We start from the raw sequence: 14,468 nt of genomic DNA, 5'->3' as shown, positions 1-14,468 counted from the left end.
AAGCAAAATCGTTCATTCAAAAGTCTACTAGCATCCGTACCGGGTCCATGCATTGTTGGACGCTCTCGGCATCGCACGCCGCATTGTTCGCAAGGCGCAGCTGTTCCAAAATAGACAATTCCATTGTGATGCGCTATACAATGGAGTGTATGCTTTTTGTTGTTCTACTCCTCTGTCCAAGGGAAATCAATTAGATTGTGACAATTGCGCGATACGATTGTATTTGCGCTACGTGAATGTCGCATGTGTGATTATTGTTTTTGGAACATACGAAGGCGACCGGTTTGCTTTTTTGACCTACGGGTAATATAAGGTTACGATTCGTGCGTCAATCAGCGATAGGTACACGTTCGCAAGTTTTTTTACGATAGCTGTTACAGCTGCGCCCTGTTGAATTATCTGTTTTTTCTTGAAATTAAGAGAATCGCCTTGGATAATTGGTGTATATTCCTTTCGGAGTTGGGAGAGTGTGACGGTGCCGCTTGTGATTTTTCTTTGTGATTATCATTATTTGTTATATTATCATTCTCTACGATTACGTGACACGAATCCATTTTTCGAATCTCTATGAATCGTCGTTTATACGACCGATATCGTTTGATAAGGTAACAGTCTTTATCGATACAAAAATAGATTGAAGTAAAACGGTTCAGTAATAAAGGAATCTCAGAATACGTGGAAGTTAGTGATTTGTAACTTTAAAAAATTTTGAAAATAGATGTCCATCGTGTGTTTTTATTCCAAGGTAAGCACATTATTGCTTACAAAGAGAAATTGTTTATTGTTTACCATGTTAAACGTCCTGTGAGACAGTGTATTGTCCCTCCAATTCGTAGTCGGTTGGTAATTTTAGATTTAAAAAAAAAATGTAAAAAGTTATTAAACTTGGACTCACCGGTATGATTTCACTGATGCGTTGGATCAAAAAATCCGATTAGACGATCGGGCCGGCGTCCTGGGCTATTGAACTTTATTCAAACACTCGCGACGATCGCGGCACGATACACTCTTAAAATTAGGAAATCCAAAAAATCGCGTTGTCTCATAATCGCGTAGTCGCGCTTGCAACTAACAGAAAACGTGGTGAAACTTTTTTATTTCGAATCACGATGATATCGTCGTGCACGCCGAAGTATCAGCGAAAGGCCAAGCTATCGTGGCAACGGGTTCTATAGTACTATAGTGGGCTTTTGTGTATGTACTCACCGGATCCCACCGAGGCTCCGGAAAGCGAGGGAGCAGGAGAACCTATGACAGGGGGCAGATGGCATTTCCGAACGATTCCGAACCGGTACCGAAGTTACACGAATCGTGAGTTGCAACGGTCGCTTGAAATTCACCGCTAGATGGCAGCCAGCTATGAGTTTAGAAGGATTAAAACGCTTCCCAGATAATGACTTTGATAGATCTCTTGATTATTTACGGTATCGCCAGGAAGTTACTCAAATAAAATATTTATTTAATACAACTAAAGAACATCTTACAATCCCCACTTTCCAAACTCTGAATGTGTTACGCTTTCAGCTGTTATGGGCCACAGGGATGGAGGTAAACTCGTATAATTTTGTAGCTCAATTGGAAGACTCCATAACGGAGTATTGATCTCTTGAGCAATATCAGGATCTGCTGTGTTTTCGAAGAACTCCTTTATGATTTCATCAGGACCTGGCACTTTGTTCGTCAAGGATCTCATTGATCTGGACTGATTCTTTTGAGCAACTGAAAGAATATTTATCGCTTGGTATTCTTAACGAAGTGTTAAATACTTATGGATATCTATTATGATTAATTTCTTTAATTATTACCAATTCGTTGAAGCTCCCATATCATTGGTGGTGTATAATGAGAGAATTTACATCCATTTCCAAATGCACAGTCACCATGGGTCATGTATCGTTTACATGGTATTTTTTCAGATTCTTCTTTCAATATCGTTTCTGGAGCTAAAATAGATTCATACAAAATTACACCAAAAATTACACACTAAACATATTACATATACGATATGTCAAATGAATTCTAACCTTTAAAAAGACTGTAATGATCGGCTCGATTTTTGGCATGTTGCAAACTTGATATATGTTTCTTTCTTGCCTCGGAATCATCTTTAAATGATCTATCGCAATAATCACAGTAGTATCTTTTCCCCATTGAATATATTGATCAAAAACCAGTCACTCAAAGAATACTAAACGAGCGCACTTTTTTAAGCGTCAAAACAAATGTAAACACAAACGTAATCATGAACGCAGTATCGATTTCCACCAGAAACACTCCTGCCATCTAGCGAGCACCACTCTCACTACCAACACCCTCTGCCGCTAAAGAATAGAACTAAAACAAATAACAAGAATAAACTATCGACTATATCTTCAATATTATAATAAATAAATGACAACTCATAGTAGAAATTTGGCATGTTGATTTGCATAATTAAAATCGTACAAATAAAAGCATATGAATCGAATGCCCTACAGTTATATATGATTAAATGGGTATACATTTAGTGGGTATTTATTTTAAACAAACAGATTACGTACATGATACTGCTCGTTTAAACGTTACAATTATTTGTTACACTCTTACAGCATAATATTTCAGCTCAGCACCGCGTGCATCACTATTTAGTATACTACACTTGGAATCGTAAAATCCTGTCGCTAAAAGTGCCTTTCAATAAATTAAAAAAATAAGCCATCGAATGCTTCCCCTAATAAGCTACAATTTCGTGATTCCCTTCAATATACAATAACACAGACTCAATCGCCTACCACGCTCCTCTATTTTCTCATTTCGCGAAAAAAAGAGTAGCAAAGCTCCAATTCTACTTTTACTGCTACCTCCGAGCGCCTTATTATAATATATCGATCGCATAACGATAGAATGGTATCCAGTGTTTTAGGACCGACATCCATTTAAATTTTTTTCCCTGTACCATTTTAAGTACGTCACAATGCATTTGACTGTATCGACAATTCCAAAAGTTTTCCATACAACTGCCATCACTGTTACACGTTACTCAACAGTTTGATTCCACGTTGTAGGGTCGATATTCGATGAGCCCATTTAATGACAGACATTTTCAACGACGGCTGTGCTAGTCACGATAACTCGTTAGTTTCCCTACAAGCACATATCCTACATTCTAGAAGTAACGCGGAATGCAGAATAAACGGCGTTAACGTAGCTGAAACAGTATTTGCGACAAAAATAAAACGTAAAGTTATTAAGTCCTACGTATGTAACCTAGACAGTCGATATTACTCTTCACTATGCATGAGCAACAAAGTCATTGAGTATGCAGTAAAATTTTTCTTTTTTTTATTCTTTTAAAGGTGTACCCCTTCTCCCACCCTCCTCTCATCAAGACCTTCAGGATACAAAGATATCAAGGACGTTACGTGTATATAAAGTTTAACTGCAGTAGTTACAGTTTTTGTTTTTTATTTTTACGTAAAAGGATCGTACGTGTGCCGTAAAAAACATCCCGAACGAAATATCTGAGACGACCCTGAATAAAATTGACCGAGCGCTGTGAACTTTATGGTCCGTCCCATGCACAATGGGGGTTTTCGTTAATGTGTATTTCCTTTTACTTTATCCCTTTCTGCTCTCTTCTCATTTTCTCACGATTTCTTATTGCTTCGCGTGAAATCCTTCCAATTCTTTAGCCTGCGTGGAAGCCATCGACAGCCAATTGGGTATTTGGGCTACGTGCGAGACGTGTTTTTCATCATTTTTTAACCATCAACGTTTAAGTTTACATTACATGTTAATAATCGATGGTGGTACCTCTGTATAAATTTATGAGCACATATTTCCGTGTACGTACATACAGTATATTATATTTAGATGGTGATTCTTGCGGTTAGTCGAGCTCGGTCTATTTTGATGGTAAAGGATAACAAATTGAAAGAAGCCCGTTACGACGTTCGGATAAGAATATAATAGTTTTTTCCCCGGAAGGCGAATGCTTTAATGGCCGATCCAGCTCATAGCTGTTATACGCACGTAGATCATAGCCAACATTGGTACTTCCAAGAGCCGCGAATATCGTTCTTTGAACGAGGAGGACGTGTATAACGTTATGTATGTTTAATGGGCCGTTTACGCAGTCTTTGATTAACATAAAGTGAATGCGTAATATACTGCAGTGTACAACTTGTCAAAAGCCACAAAAATTCAATATTTGAATATTTTGCCACTAGCTCGTTTGTGGTTTTTGCTTCGGTTTTGCTTTTATTTTAAAATATGTTTTCCTTTGCCACTTTTTTTTTCTTCTTCTCAAACCTATGCGAATTCCCAATTTTTAAATGCACTACAGCCGAGTCGACCTTTGAACGTAGAATAATATTGCACAAAAAGATCATAAACATAAATAAATAGAACAAGTGATAACGCGTCACATACAGTTTTTAGGCCTGCTAAAAACAACGTCGTACTTATCGATAGAATTGCTTAAAAGAAAAAGAGTGACTAGAATAAATTATCAGAACGCTAGATTTTATTCCTTTGTCAATTGCCAATTCCTCTACGCTAAACGCGCCTTTAATAGGTGTACATTGCGTCTAGAAATCGCAAGCTATACGAATACAGTATAGAATCTAACGCAGAAAAATATATATTATTTATATCGTTGAAAAATAAATTATTATCAACATAGCGGAACGAACTCTTAATATATTATCAATGCAATACGCTTCCGTATGACTATTGGTTAAATGTGTGTCTCAGAGCATGCGTTTCTCTTGATTAGTTATTAATAGTTTATCCTTTAATGTATAGTATATGAATAACTTTAGTTTTTTGTAATTAATAAAAATCGAAGAGTTAAAGTTTTACTTTTCTCCCGGTAATTGTGAATTTCTACCTCTTCCCTTTTTTTCTCTTTTGTTCCTCCTTTCTTCGAGTACAAGGATAATTCCAAAAATTAAATAGATCTACAACTTTCAAATGATTATCAAGTGTTGCCAGTGCCAGGTTCGTTTTTGTCTAACGTATTCACTTCGCAATCCTTAGACTAGTCGATCGGCAAAGATAAGTTGAGAAACTTTAAGCCCCGTTCACACGGTAGTGCACGAAGGACAACGTGACAGCTGTAGAGAACCCATCACGTCCTCCTGTATATTAATCAGTGTGCAATGTCTTAATTATCATTTGAGAAACGTGCGATAAAATATAAAATCATATAACCGTAGTACAATGAGAATCAAAATAAATTGTCCATAATTTTTGAAACAGTTGAATACTTCGATTTTAATTTCCCACCTTAAAAAGACAATACAACCGTACGTCCAATTGATAAAATTTTAAAAAATCTTTCCTAATCTCAGTGACCCTTACTACATCTTTCTCATGTCCCTAACAACGTCCGACTAATCTCATTGAAAGATACAATTCAATTTTATCGCACGTTCCCTACCCTCCTAAACGGTTCTGCCCGCTGATCTCGTGGTGACCACAGTACCATTAATTAATTGTTGTTTTCTTACAGTGTATCTAACATATAATCAATCACTATTAACAATCGGCTCTCATTAATAATAGCTACCGTATCACGCGTTATGAAGTATTGAATCGAATCAAAGTATGTGGATACACAAGCTCATCAGACTGAAGTAATTTCATCGATCCTGGTGTCACCCCTCTAGAAAGGTAATTGGTCCATTACTGATATCAAATGCCTTCTCGAGGACCAGGGAAATACAACAGCCGATCGATCCTCCGTTATTTCCAGCGGCACGTCGTACGGGAAACGAGAGAAGGAGCCTCTTTCGGACAATAACTCATTCCGAATCGGTAGTTGTAACGAAGAAAATCTCCCCATAAAAAATACAATAAAGAAATAATTAACAAAAACATTTTTTTTTCTTTCTTTTTCCTTGCAAGTAGACAAAAATATATAACGAGTAGAGATCTACCCAATGTAGTCAATAGCAGAGCGGCGGGTGATCCGACTATCGGAGCAATGACGTAGGTTGATCCTGACACGTTACTGTCGCCCGAAGGAGGCTCAAACATCAAAACAAACGATAATCCAAAATCAGCCCATCCTGCATCCCTCTCTAAACTCCGTCTCGTCTACTTTTCGCACAGGAGGACGAGAATCGCACGTCTCGCAGCTCCGACACGCATCTCCGCTCTACTTCTTGGTCTCAGGATTCGCCGGCATCACCACATCCTGGCGTACCTTGTGCCCCCGGAAGCTCGCTTGGATTTTGGTGGCTGCCTTGTGCAGATCCGGATCCGTCAGGTCGATTCCTTCCAACTCATTAACCGCATCGTTCACCTGCAACGAAATCGTGGAATTGAGCTTTATTATGGATTCCAGAAAAACTTGAAAAAGAGTATATAGTATTAACACCAAAGTAAGTCCGTTTCACCCTGTTCTTTTCTGTTGGATGAAACTTCAATTTTTTATTTCATACACACATTTCACTGAGAAATAATATACTATGTACTCTTATCATCGTGTATAACCGTATCAAGACTTTTAAAAATTGCTAATCGCCACTTCCAAGCCAGATACGTAAGCGTTATCGTTCCACGAGCTTTATTCACGAAAATCATTACGTGGATGAAATTTCAAATTGTTATCGAAGAAAGTTTCATTTATTTTACCAAAAGTCTCAAGCTTGCCATTGTACGACGAAAATCATTCGACGTTCATAACTTTCCACTTACGTCGTATTTACACAAGGACCTTTCTAGAGCATTAGCTTTAGTCCGCTAATGCAAAGTGGATGATATATCGACTTGGTACCAAGTTGCAGCTTCGATTCGCATCCCCGTGGAAACTTGCCAGTCGCACTGAGCTCCGCTACTACGCCTAAGTCACTGTTGCGAAGTTTCCTACTAATCTCGGTACACATGACAGACACGATCCAAAGACCCTTTACAGGGATGCCCGAAGTGCAAGACGCCATCCTACCACGTGGATCGGTAAAGTTACTTATACCCCCACAGCTTGTTACACGGCACCGACTGTCTTCTTTGCAATTATGCAGGTATTATTGTGCCCTTCTCTATTTTTAGATTTAATTATCACGGAACAATGTGCCCGGCGTCCTCGCGTGAGGCCATGCTAAGTAAGAAAGAATGAAGAAAAAAAGGTCGAAAAAAATGAAAAGAGGCTCGACGAGGCCTCGTAGAAAAGTCTCACATGCAAAGAGGGTTTATAAACATGTAAATTGCAATTACAGTAACATATTTGCATCGAGGCGTCGTTTCGTCCTTCCCCTATAGCTATACATATATATCTGACCCTGTTAAGCTCCGTCGTTCTCTGACTCTATGTAACGTATCCGTATATACTATAAGGAACGTATGTATAACGCAGGCGAGAAAGTTCCTGTATGCGATTATACCATTGGAATATATTGTCTATATGTGCCTCGTGCCATGCTCGTTCTCGCGTTTAGAAATAGCTGCCACTACTGCACCGCTGATTAAATAGTTATGTACCTCTTCGGTACCTGACTGCAGTTCCTGAGCTTGTGGTTCTCGAGAATGTGGGGAAAGAAAGAAGTAGGGAAGATAAGTGGAAAATAGTTTCGAAGTTCTCTCTCTATCTTATGGCTACGCATCATTGAAATAGGGCAATTGCGATTTCAATTATTTCATCCGTACAATCGAACTTTTCGAGACAGCCTGATTCTTAAAGAACTAATGTGAGGCCGAGGGGTTAAGAAATGTATGTATTTTTTTTCTATATACTTTTTTTTTGCCAAAAATAATTTCAAGGGAAAATACGAAAACTTTGTGCGGGATTAATGCCTTTGTTGTTTTGACACTTTTAATATAATCCAGGTGGACAAATAACAATTTAACATGTTTCGCGAGTAATGGGATGCTGCAATTTGCGAAATACTCCCACTGGGTAAGCTCACGGGTGTTACCTCGTACAGAACTAAAGTCCAAGTTTCAATTAGTCTTGTTTAATTAATCCTCAGATTGCCGCGAGAACGCGTGGGAAATCGCAAGGACCATCTGCATAACGTCTCATGATATTAAGGATGCATATAAGTGCAAATTCAAAACTTCTTCTATGGAAACTCGTGGAAATAAATTTACGTAAGATGCATCCCGCAAAGAGAGTACCAGAGGATCGTAAATCTTCGTAAATTTATACCAAGACAATCCAGCCGGTATCCGGATGGACTTTTCAAAGAGCCGTATAAAAAAATATACTCCAAAATAAGGGAAGTTCGTAAAAGTAAGATGGATCGCTGTCTCATGCACTGAAACAGACTCCGCGTTATATATCGTCCACGGCGTTAAAGCGCGTGCCAGCGTACTGTCTGAGGAAAAAAATTATTGAAAAAAAATAAATAAAACAATACAACGAAAATGGTTCACGAACCTTTTGGTGCATCGAGCAAAGGAGCTCGTAATTTTCACCTTTGTGAGAAATAAAAATTGGTATGCAAGTCACGTGCAAACCTTTACCTGTAAAATTATAGACTCGTGTTCGTGAAAAGTGTCAACTATTTTTGATCGATTGCCACGCGACATTATATTATATAATTGAACCTGCTATGCACGTTTTTTTGGTAAAGCCATCACTGAAGGACAAGTAACATGTAATTAGAGGTACCATATATGTCTTTTCTACCCTCAGCACTGTATTATAGAACTTATCGAAAGTTCATAGCGAAAGTTGAACTGCGGATCTTGTTAGTAAAATTAACTATAGACCGTGAGCATATCACTAGGGAAGATTCATCCCTTGCAAAAATTTGGAACGGATGTAACAGCAGCAGCAGCAGCAGTGGTGGCTACTGCCTACTAAGGAAATCGTAGCGCAGCATCCTGTCACGCCCTACTAAGCACATAAATGTTAATTATTAATGCTTCGCGAAACGAAATCTCGTTGGGTTTTATTCGCTCGAACGAGTAGTTAGCTACTTGAATCTGCATGAAGATTCAGAACCTGGTCCAGTTTCTTTTATATTTGCGTTTAGCATGTATATATATATAATAAGACTTAATGCCTATCCGATAGAAAGGTCTGAACTAATTCTTACCTCTGTGCCAATTCGTTAGGTTCACGGCGGTGCTTCCGTAACATTGATCCTGGTTAGAGGGACTATAGCTACCACCATTAGGTATTGGCTGTTGGGATCTTTAAAAAGAGAATTGGCTGCTGCTTTCCAATGTTCCTTTATAGTCGTTTATCTTACTTTCTTCACTCGGTCAAGATCCGACAGAGTGCGCCACCGCTTCGCGTTACTAAGCTAACTTGAGAAGTTTCCACCTCGAAAAGGCATCTTCCTGTCACTTCTTTACGGAGGTGTATCTTGATCAAGTTTTTTTTTCTCTAGCACCACTAGGATGGCATCTTTTCAATTTTTCTCTCGCGATGCAGTCTTTACTGCGCATTTTCACTTTTACGCCTACAGACCGTACATTAGGCTACGCGTTCCTGTTTTGTATGGTCGTTCTCATACCGTGAACTTCGAGTATGCGCGATTCCTTGAAATGCCAGGTGCCCCTCGAGGTTTCATAAAGACAGGCCATTTTTTATTCCTTTTTAACGTCGTTTATTCTCAGCAGATTTTACCAAGCTACTTTGCATAGTAACGCCCTCGCGAACTCGTTGAGTAGAATAAAATTCTTAAATACCGCCGGTTCTCCTAGGCACGTTCGAGTATTTCTTTTTTTCTTTCGCCAACACCTTCCGTGCTTTTTGAGATAATTACAATTCCAATTGCGAGTTACGAGTCTCTGTAACAATTTTGCAAGTGCACCGCGTCTTTCGCTCAAAGGGAATAAAGTACTTTGACTTGTAGGACAAAAAAACGGGAGTCAAGTGCCTTTATCTCTTTGGCCGTTAGTCTGAAAAATCGATCTGAGCATCGTTAAAATTTCACGTCCAGTTCCCATCGAATCTCTACTACCATGTGGAAACAGATTCAGGAAGGAAATTCCTTTGATCCAACGCCCATGTACAGGCATCAAAAGAACTCCATGCCAACTTTAGGAGCATACAGATAAGTCACAGGCTAATATAATAGATTTAGTAGATTCTCAATAAAAAGATACGTACACACACAAAAAATGTGTCACGAAATTCAAAGCAAATAAAAATAAAATAATTATACGTCAAACGAATGCCAAGTATTGCTTGTGTACCATATTTTTAATTCTCTTTTTTTTACATTCAATTGCCCTGCCTTTGCCACGGTATACATATACGTAATCGAGTGCCTTGCTGTTTTTCTCTGCAAGTGGAGAATCTCAGTAAAGCCCGATACTGCCACTGGAAACGTAACAGCTGAAATGCTAAAAGCTTTCGATTTGCGTTTCTCGCGCGTTAACCCAAAAGACATTTTCCACTGGGAAGCATCGTCCGGGGTTGTATTTCGTAAGATCTAATTCCGAGTGGTTAACGTTAAATAAATAAATAGGAACAGCTGTCGGAGTGGTAAAATTTTTAAGTTAAAGCAAGAAAAAAATGTCAACGCCATTTACAGTATTCATACGAAATGCACAGTAGAAATGAATTTCCGGAATTCTCTATGTGGATAAGTACCCACGTCAGCGTCAAACAATATGAGCCCCCGTTGTATCAACTTAATGTCAAAGGAGCTAACAATAGCCCCGGTTCAGTTGAAATTATCGATCACCAGCCAGTATCAAAGCCGGCGACAACGCGTTGCATTAATTAAGCCAAGGATCGGCCATAATTTTCACGAAACAACGAAGAGGAGCTTTTTCCTCTCTCGTATGATTCATCTGGTTAAAAGCTACATATGCAAGACTAAAAATTATCGTAGCTACTTCTAATTGCTCCCTGTCCTAAAAGCTCCCCCTACGAATTCTGTATAATAGAGCCTGCGACCAAGAGCCACGAAGCTTAATTCACGACGATAATTAAGATTAGTGAGAAAAAAACGTTTTTTTTTTTTCTCAAAATTTCACCAAACAGCGTCTAAAAGAGTCTTACTCCTTTGTACAGTAATTTCATTGCCGCGTGGAAATTTGTAAAATTACAAAATTTTTGCAAAATTTCACTCTAACAAAGTAGTCTAAAGGGGATCTTGACTTTTTTTTTCATAGTCATCGCGCCATTGTCGCGCAGAACGCGAGACTTGTGAAAAAGCGGGGCGTAGCGCTCGACAATTGATTACAATCATGCTTTCGTGCTTTCAGGTCGGCGAGTCTCCCTCTTGCATAGACCTGGACACGCTCCGCCTGTAAATTGATGGGGACGATTTGCATAAAGCGCGAAGAAAATTTGCTTGGGCTCAGGGCTTGCGAAAAATTGCCCATTGTTACTGTGGATGTATGCCGTAGGTTAGGATTAGAGTGGTAGATGACACGTCGGATTTTAGAAATATTTCTGAACACCCAAAGCCCATACGTCTTGTGCCGTTCCTGGGAATGACCTGGACTTCAATTCTATGATGCACACGCCCCGTGCACCTTTTACTACACAGACTCGACGTGGGACAAAGTTTAACATGAAAACCGTAGTAAACGATTTTCTTCGCTGTAATAATAGAGAGGAGCTTCTGGGTTCGTGCTTGCGAGAGTGCAACGAATTTGTTTTCCGACTTGATTTACTTCGTGCGAGCCTCCTTAATCCGTGCAAACAGTCACTATGGAATTTGTAGCTCTCCTGCAAATATTCCTACTCCCGTATAGATTCACGCGCACCACGTACATCCGTAGAAACTAGCCGTAAACAGTGTTGGAGACACGTGTATAGGTATATAAAATGTGGTTAATATAATTTGAGAAATGGATTTAAAAACGTATTCGTGCTGAATATAAATACATGTAAATATTTTTCCATTTCATCAAGATTAAATACTTTTAACATCCAACCACGCGAGAGATACAAAAAAATATGTAAAATATTTTTTACCATCAAAATTCGATCCTTCTCTGGTTAAGCTAATCGAATTAATGCTTCGAGCGTTAATAGCCAGCCCGATGAATTTTCTATTTCCAACTGAGCGACTTGTTTCCTCAGCTTTCTGAACCACGTCGGCGTAGCTTGTTCTTCTCTGCAGAGACCTACGCGGATACAATAAAAGCACCTACTTTTCTGTCACGTACGGCTAAGAGTAAAGTAAGAAAAAGCCAACACGTTTATCCATCCGATAGCATATCGGAAAAACTATCCTTTACCGTGGGATCTCCTGGTGGGAGTTTCATCTTTACGTTTTCTCATATCCCCGACCCGGCATCCTTTCGTTCTCTCCGTTCGCGCGTGGCAGACGAAATGAATAAGAGAAATTTCATATGCACGTTTCTACGAGAAAGAATCCATCTACAGAAGCGCACCTGTGGAAAATATTGAGTTTTTTGCTAAAAAAAATTTTACAAACAAAACTTTCAAAAAAAGAGTCTGATAGCACCGAAAATGAGTGATTGCCTAACTTTGTAAAACAATTTTATGCAAATATGACTATAGTTCTGAAATAGGAAGCCACCGGGTATATATACGTACGTGTATACATTCCTGACCTAGTTCATACGCACCCTTATACATGAGTATCTAGCTTCTCATAGTACACTGGGACAAGTTAAAAGCTTTTTCAAAGATCCACGGGTCCTACGAGCAGTAAGTTTATGTTACGATTGTGCTGCTATCGTGCTTTATTATGTATTTTAAAGAACGGACTATAGGAGACTATACATATATAATTCGTTTTACAAAGGTATATACATATACCATATGTATATATATACGTGCAACGTTAAAATCAATACTAGCCCGCTTCATTAAAATCGGTCTCGTAAATTCATTAAAATTCTTTCGGCTTCACCAGCCGCCTATTCACTATAATTGAATTTACAATATACATACCTAGGTAGCCTCGGTACATTAGAATTCTTCTCGTTCGTTGACCAAGTAGTTTGTCTATTCAATTTACCTTCGACTTGCAACGCTTATATACAATTCGATTAAAAGACGAATTTTCTCTCGTCTCTCCGGCACTTCCCCAGCTATTACTAGAAGAAGCTACTGATGTCCATTGATACCTCTGGCATTACTGGCAACTGCTACTGGAGCAATTGACCGAAGGAGATTTTTTTCTTGATTCTTATTAACTGAATTGCCATTGAAGTCCATAGGGCCCTTCCTGAGATCTAAAGTTGAACCGAGGGTCAAAAGGTCCTTTAGGAAATCAGCCAGTATTGAAGTACCTCTTGCTTCGTTATAATGAATGGCTAGTAACTTCTAGGGATTTTTCCTAGTAACAATAGCCAGGCATCAAGTAAATTCTATTACGTGCCCTCTAAAGCCTGATGAAGAAGGACAGAGATGTTATGTCTGGTTTATGCAATGTCAGGATAACGATAATACGGAAGGACATCCAGTAATCCGTATAAGTTTCCCCAGAGAGAAGTAAAATTGTCAGGGATATTTTGTACGTCTTATTTCCTGGTACCTACACAGCCTCCGGCTATTTGTCAAGGTTGCGAGAGACGCTAGTGGCGGTTGGCAGTCCTGTCGAATATATAATATGGTTTGGTAGATACCCTGGGGAAGTTTATCCCCGAGGAGAAAGAAGACTTTTCGTAATTACGCGTTTCCACGTGAAGCGATTTATCATCCACAGGAAGTTTCAGTCGGGCGAAGGCACAATAACTGCAGATCCTCTTAACGTCAAGTACCTAGAAAGAATCTTTTTGATGCGACGGCCATCGGTCTAGTTCGATGATGGATCGGACACTCGGCAAGGCTCTTTACCGACCAGGATCAATTCCTTGAATGCGCTCGAAGCGGCAAATAAAAAAGTACTCACAACTTCTAGTTACTTATAGTCAATTTTCCTTAACGCGATACCGAATTCAAAGCCTTCGAATTTCAGTCAAAGACAAATTTCCTGAAATGACTCAAGATGGCTTAATCGCGCTTGAAAAATCGCTGACGATAAGTATCGGACGTCACGGCGACAAGACAGCCGAGGGGTGACTCACTCGCGAAGAAGTCATAGGTCGATCCTGTTCCGGATGCGATGAATTGAAGAATCGCGTAAAGGATCAATGATGAGACCAGAATCTTCACCAAGAGACTCCAATAGTCTCAAGTAAGGTGACACGTATCTATCCTCATGCGTTTCCACAAGTACCGAAGTTTACTTTTTCAAGGATCCAGCGAGATAAAGGACAAGTCCCACAGCGTCTAAGGAAACTGGATTTTCGTATTAATTATTACTTTCATCGTCCACCGCGATGGGGCGTTAGCCGTTGTTACAGAAAATCGTAGGCAGTGGTACGCCGCTCGTTCGCTGCTACGTGACCTGGGCCACTTCCCCGTGCGTTGAATATTTTATTCGAACCTCGAGAGGGTTAATTTAGTTTCAAAAGGTTCAAGAAGAGAACCACCCTCTTTTAATACCCCCACCTAGTTCATCCTCACCATCTTCTTATGGCTCCGTAGGTATCTTAACCCTCTTATACGACACAACGGACTTCCCCTTCTGGCCCCCCATCACGACCTGGCTATA

General features: G+C 39.4%; 3 protein-coding genes across 6 annotated transcripts in view; all 3 read right to left on the bottom strand.

Annotated features, from left to right (window-relative positions):
* LOC107274646 (pleckstrin homology-like domain family B member 1) overlaps nucleotides 1-1,300 on the bottom strand; it is a 34,336-nt gene extending 33,036 nt beyond the window's left edge. For both annotated transcript variants that reach the window (XM_015753937.2, XM_025091923.1), the window contains exon 1: nucleotides 896-1,300. The gene's annotated coding sequence lies outside the window, so the exon portion shown is untranslated. The remainder of the gene's footprint in view (nucleotides 1-895) is intronic.
* A 138-nt stretch (nucleotides 1,301-1,438) lies between these two features.
* On the bottom strand, nucleotides 1,439-2,472 carry LOC107274652 (zinc finger matrin-type protein 5). Its single transcript, XM_015753944.2, has 3 exons — nucleotides 2,025-2,472; nucleotides 1,806-1,943; nucleotides 1,439-1,719 (listed from the first exon to the last, which is right to left on the bottom strand). Exons 1-3 carry the CDS (start codon nucleotides 2,149-2,151, stop codon nucleotides 1,481-1,483), a joined length of 504 nt encoding a protein of 167 aa, XP_015609430.1. The 5' UTR covers nucleotides 2,152-2,472; the 3' UTR covers nucleotides 1,439-1,480.
* Nucleotides 2,473-2,498: 26 nt separating this feature from the next.
* The window catches only part of LOC107274651 (obscurin), a 35,189-nt gene continuing 23,219 nt past the window's right edge, over nucleotides 2,499-14,468 (bottom strand). For all 3 annotated transcript variants that reach the window (XM_025091927.1, XM_015753943.2, XM_025091928.1), the window contains one exon: nucleotides 2,499-6,289. In XM_025091927.1, the coding sequence (XP_024947695.1) occupies nucleotides 6,143-6,289 (147 nt within the window). In that variant the 3' untranslated portion in view covers nucleotides 2,499-6,142. The remainder of the gene's footprint in view (nucleotides 6,290-14,468) is intronic.

The sequence above is a fragment of the Cephus cinctus genome, unplaced genomic scaffold (genome assembly GCF_000341935.2).
Source record: "Cephus cinctus unplaced genomic scaffold, Ccin1 Ccin1_scaffold0101, whole genome shotgun sequence".
Taxonomy (NCBI): domain Eukaryota; kingdom Metazoa; phylum Arthropoda; class Insecta; order Hymenoptera; family Cephidae; genus Cephus; species Cephus cinctus.
The sequence above is the reverse complement of the archived record's forward strand: the minus strand, read 5'-3'. Positions and strand labels throughout refer to the sequence as shown.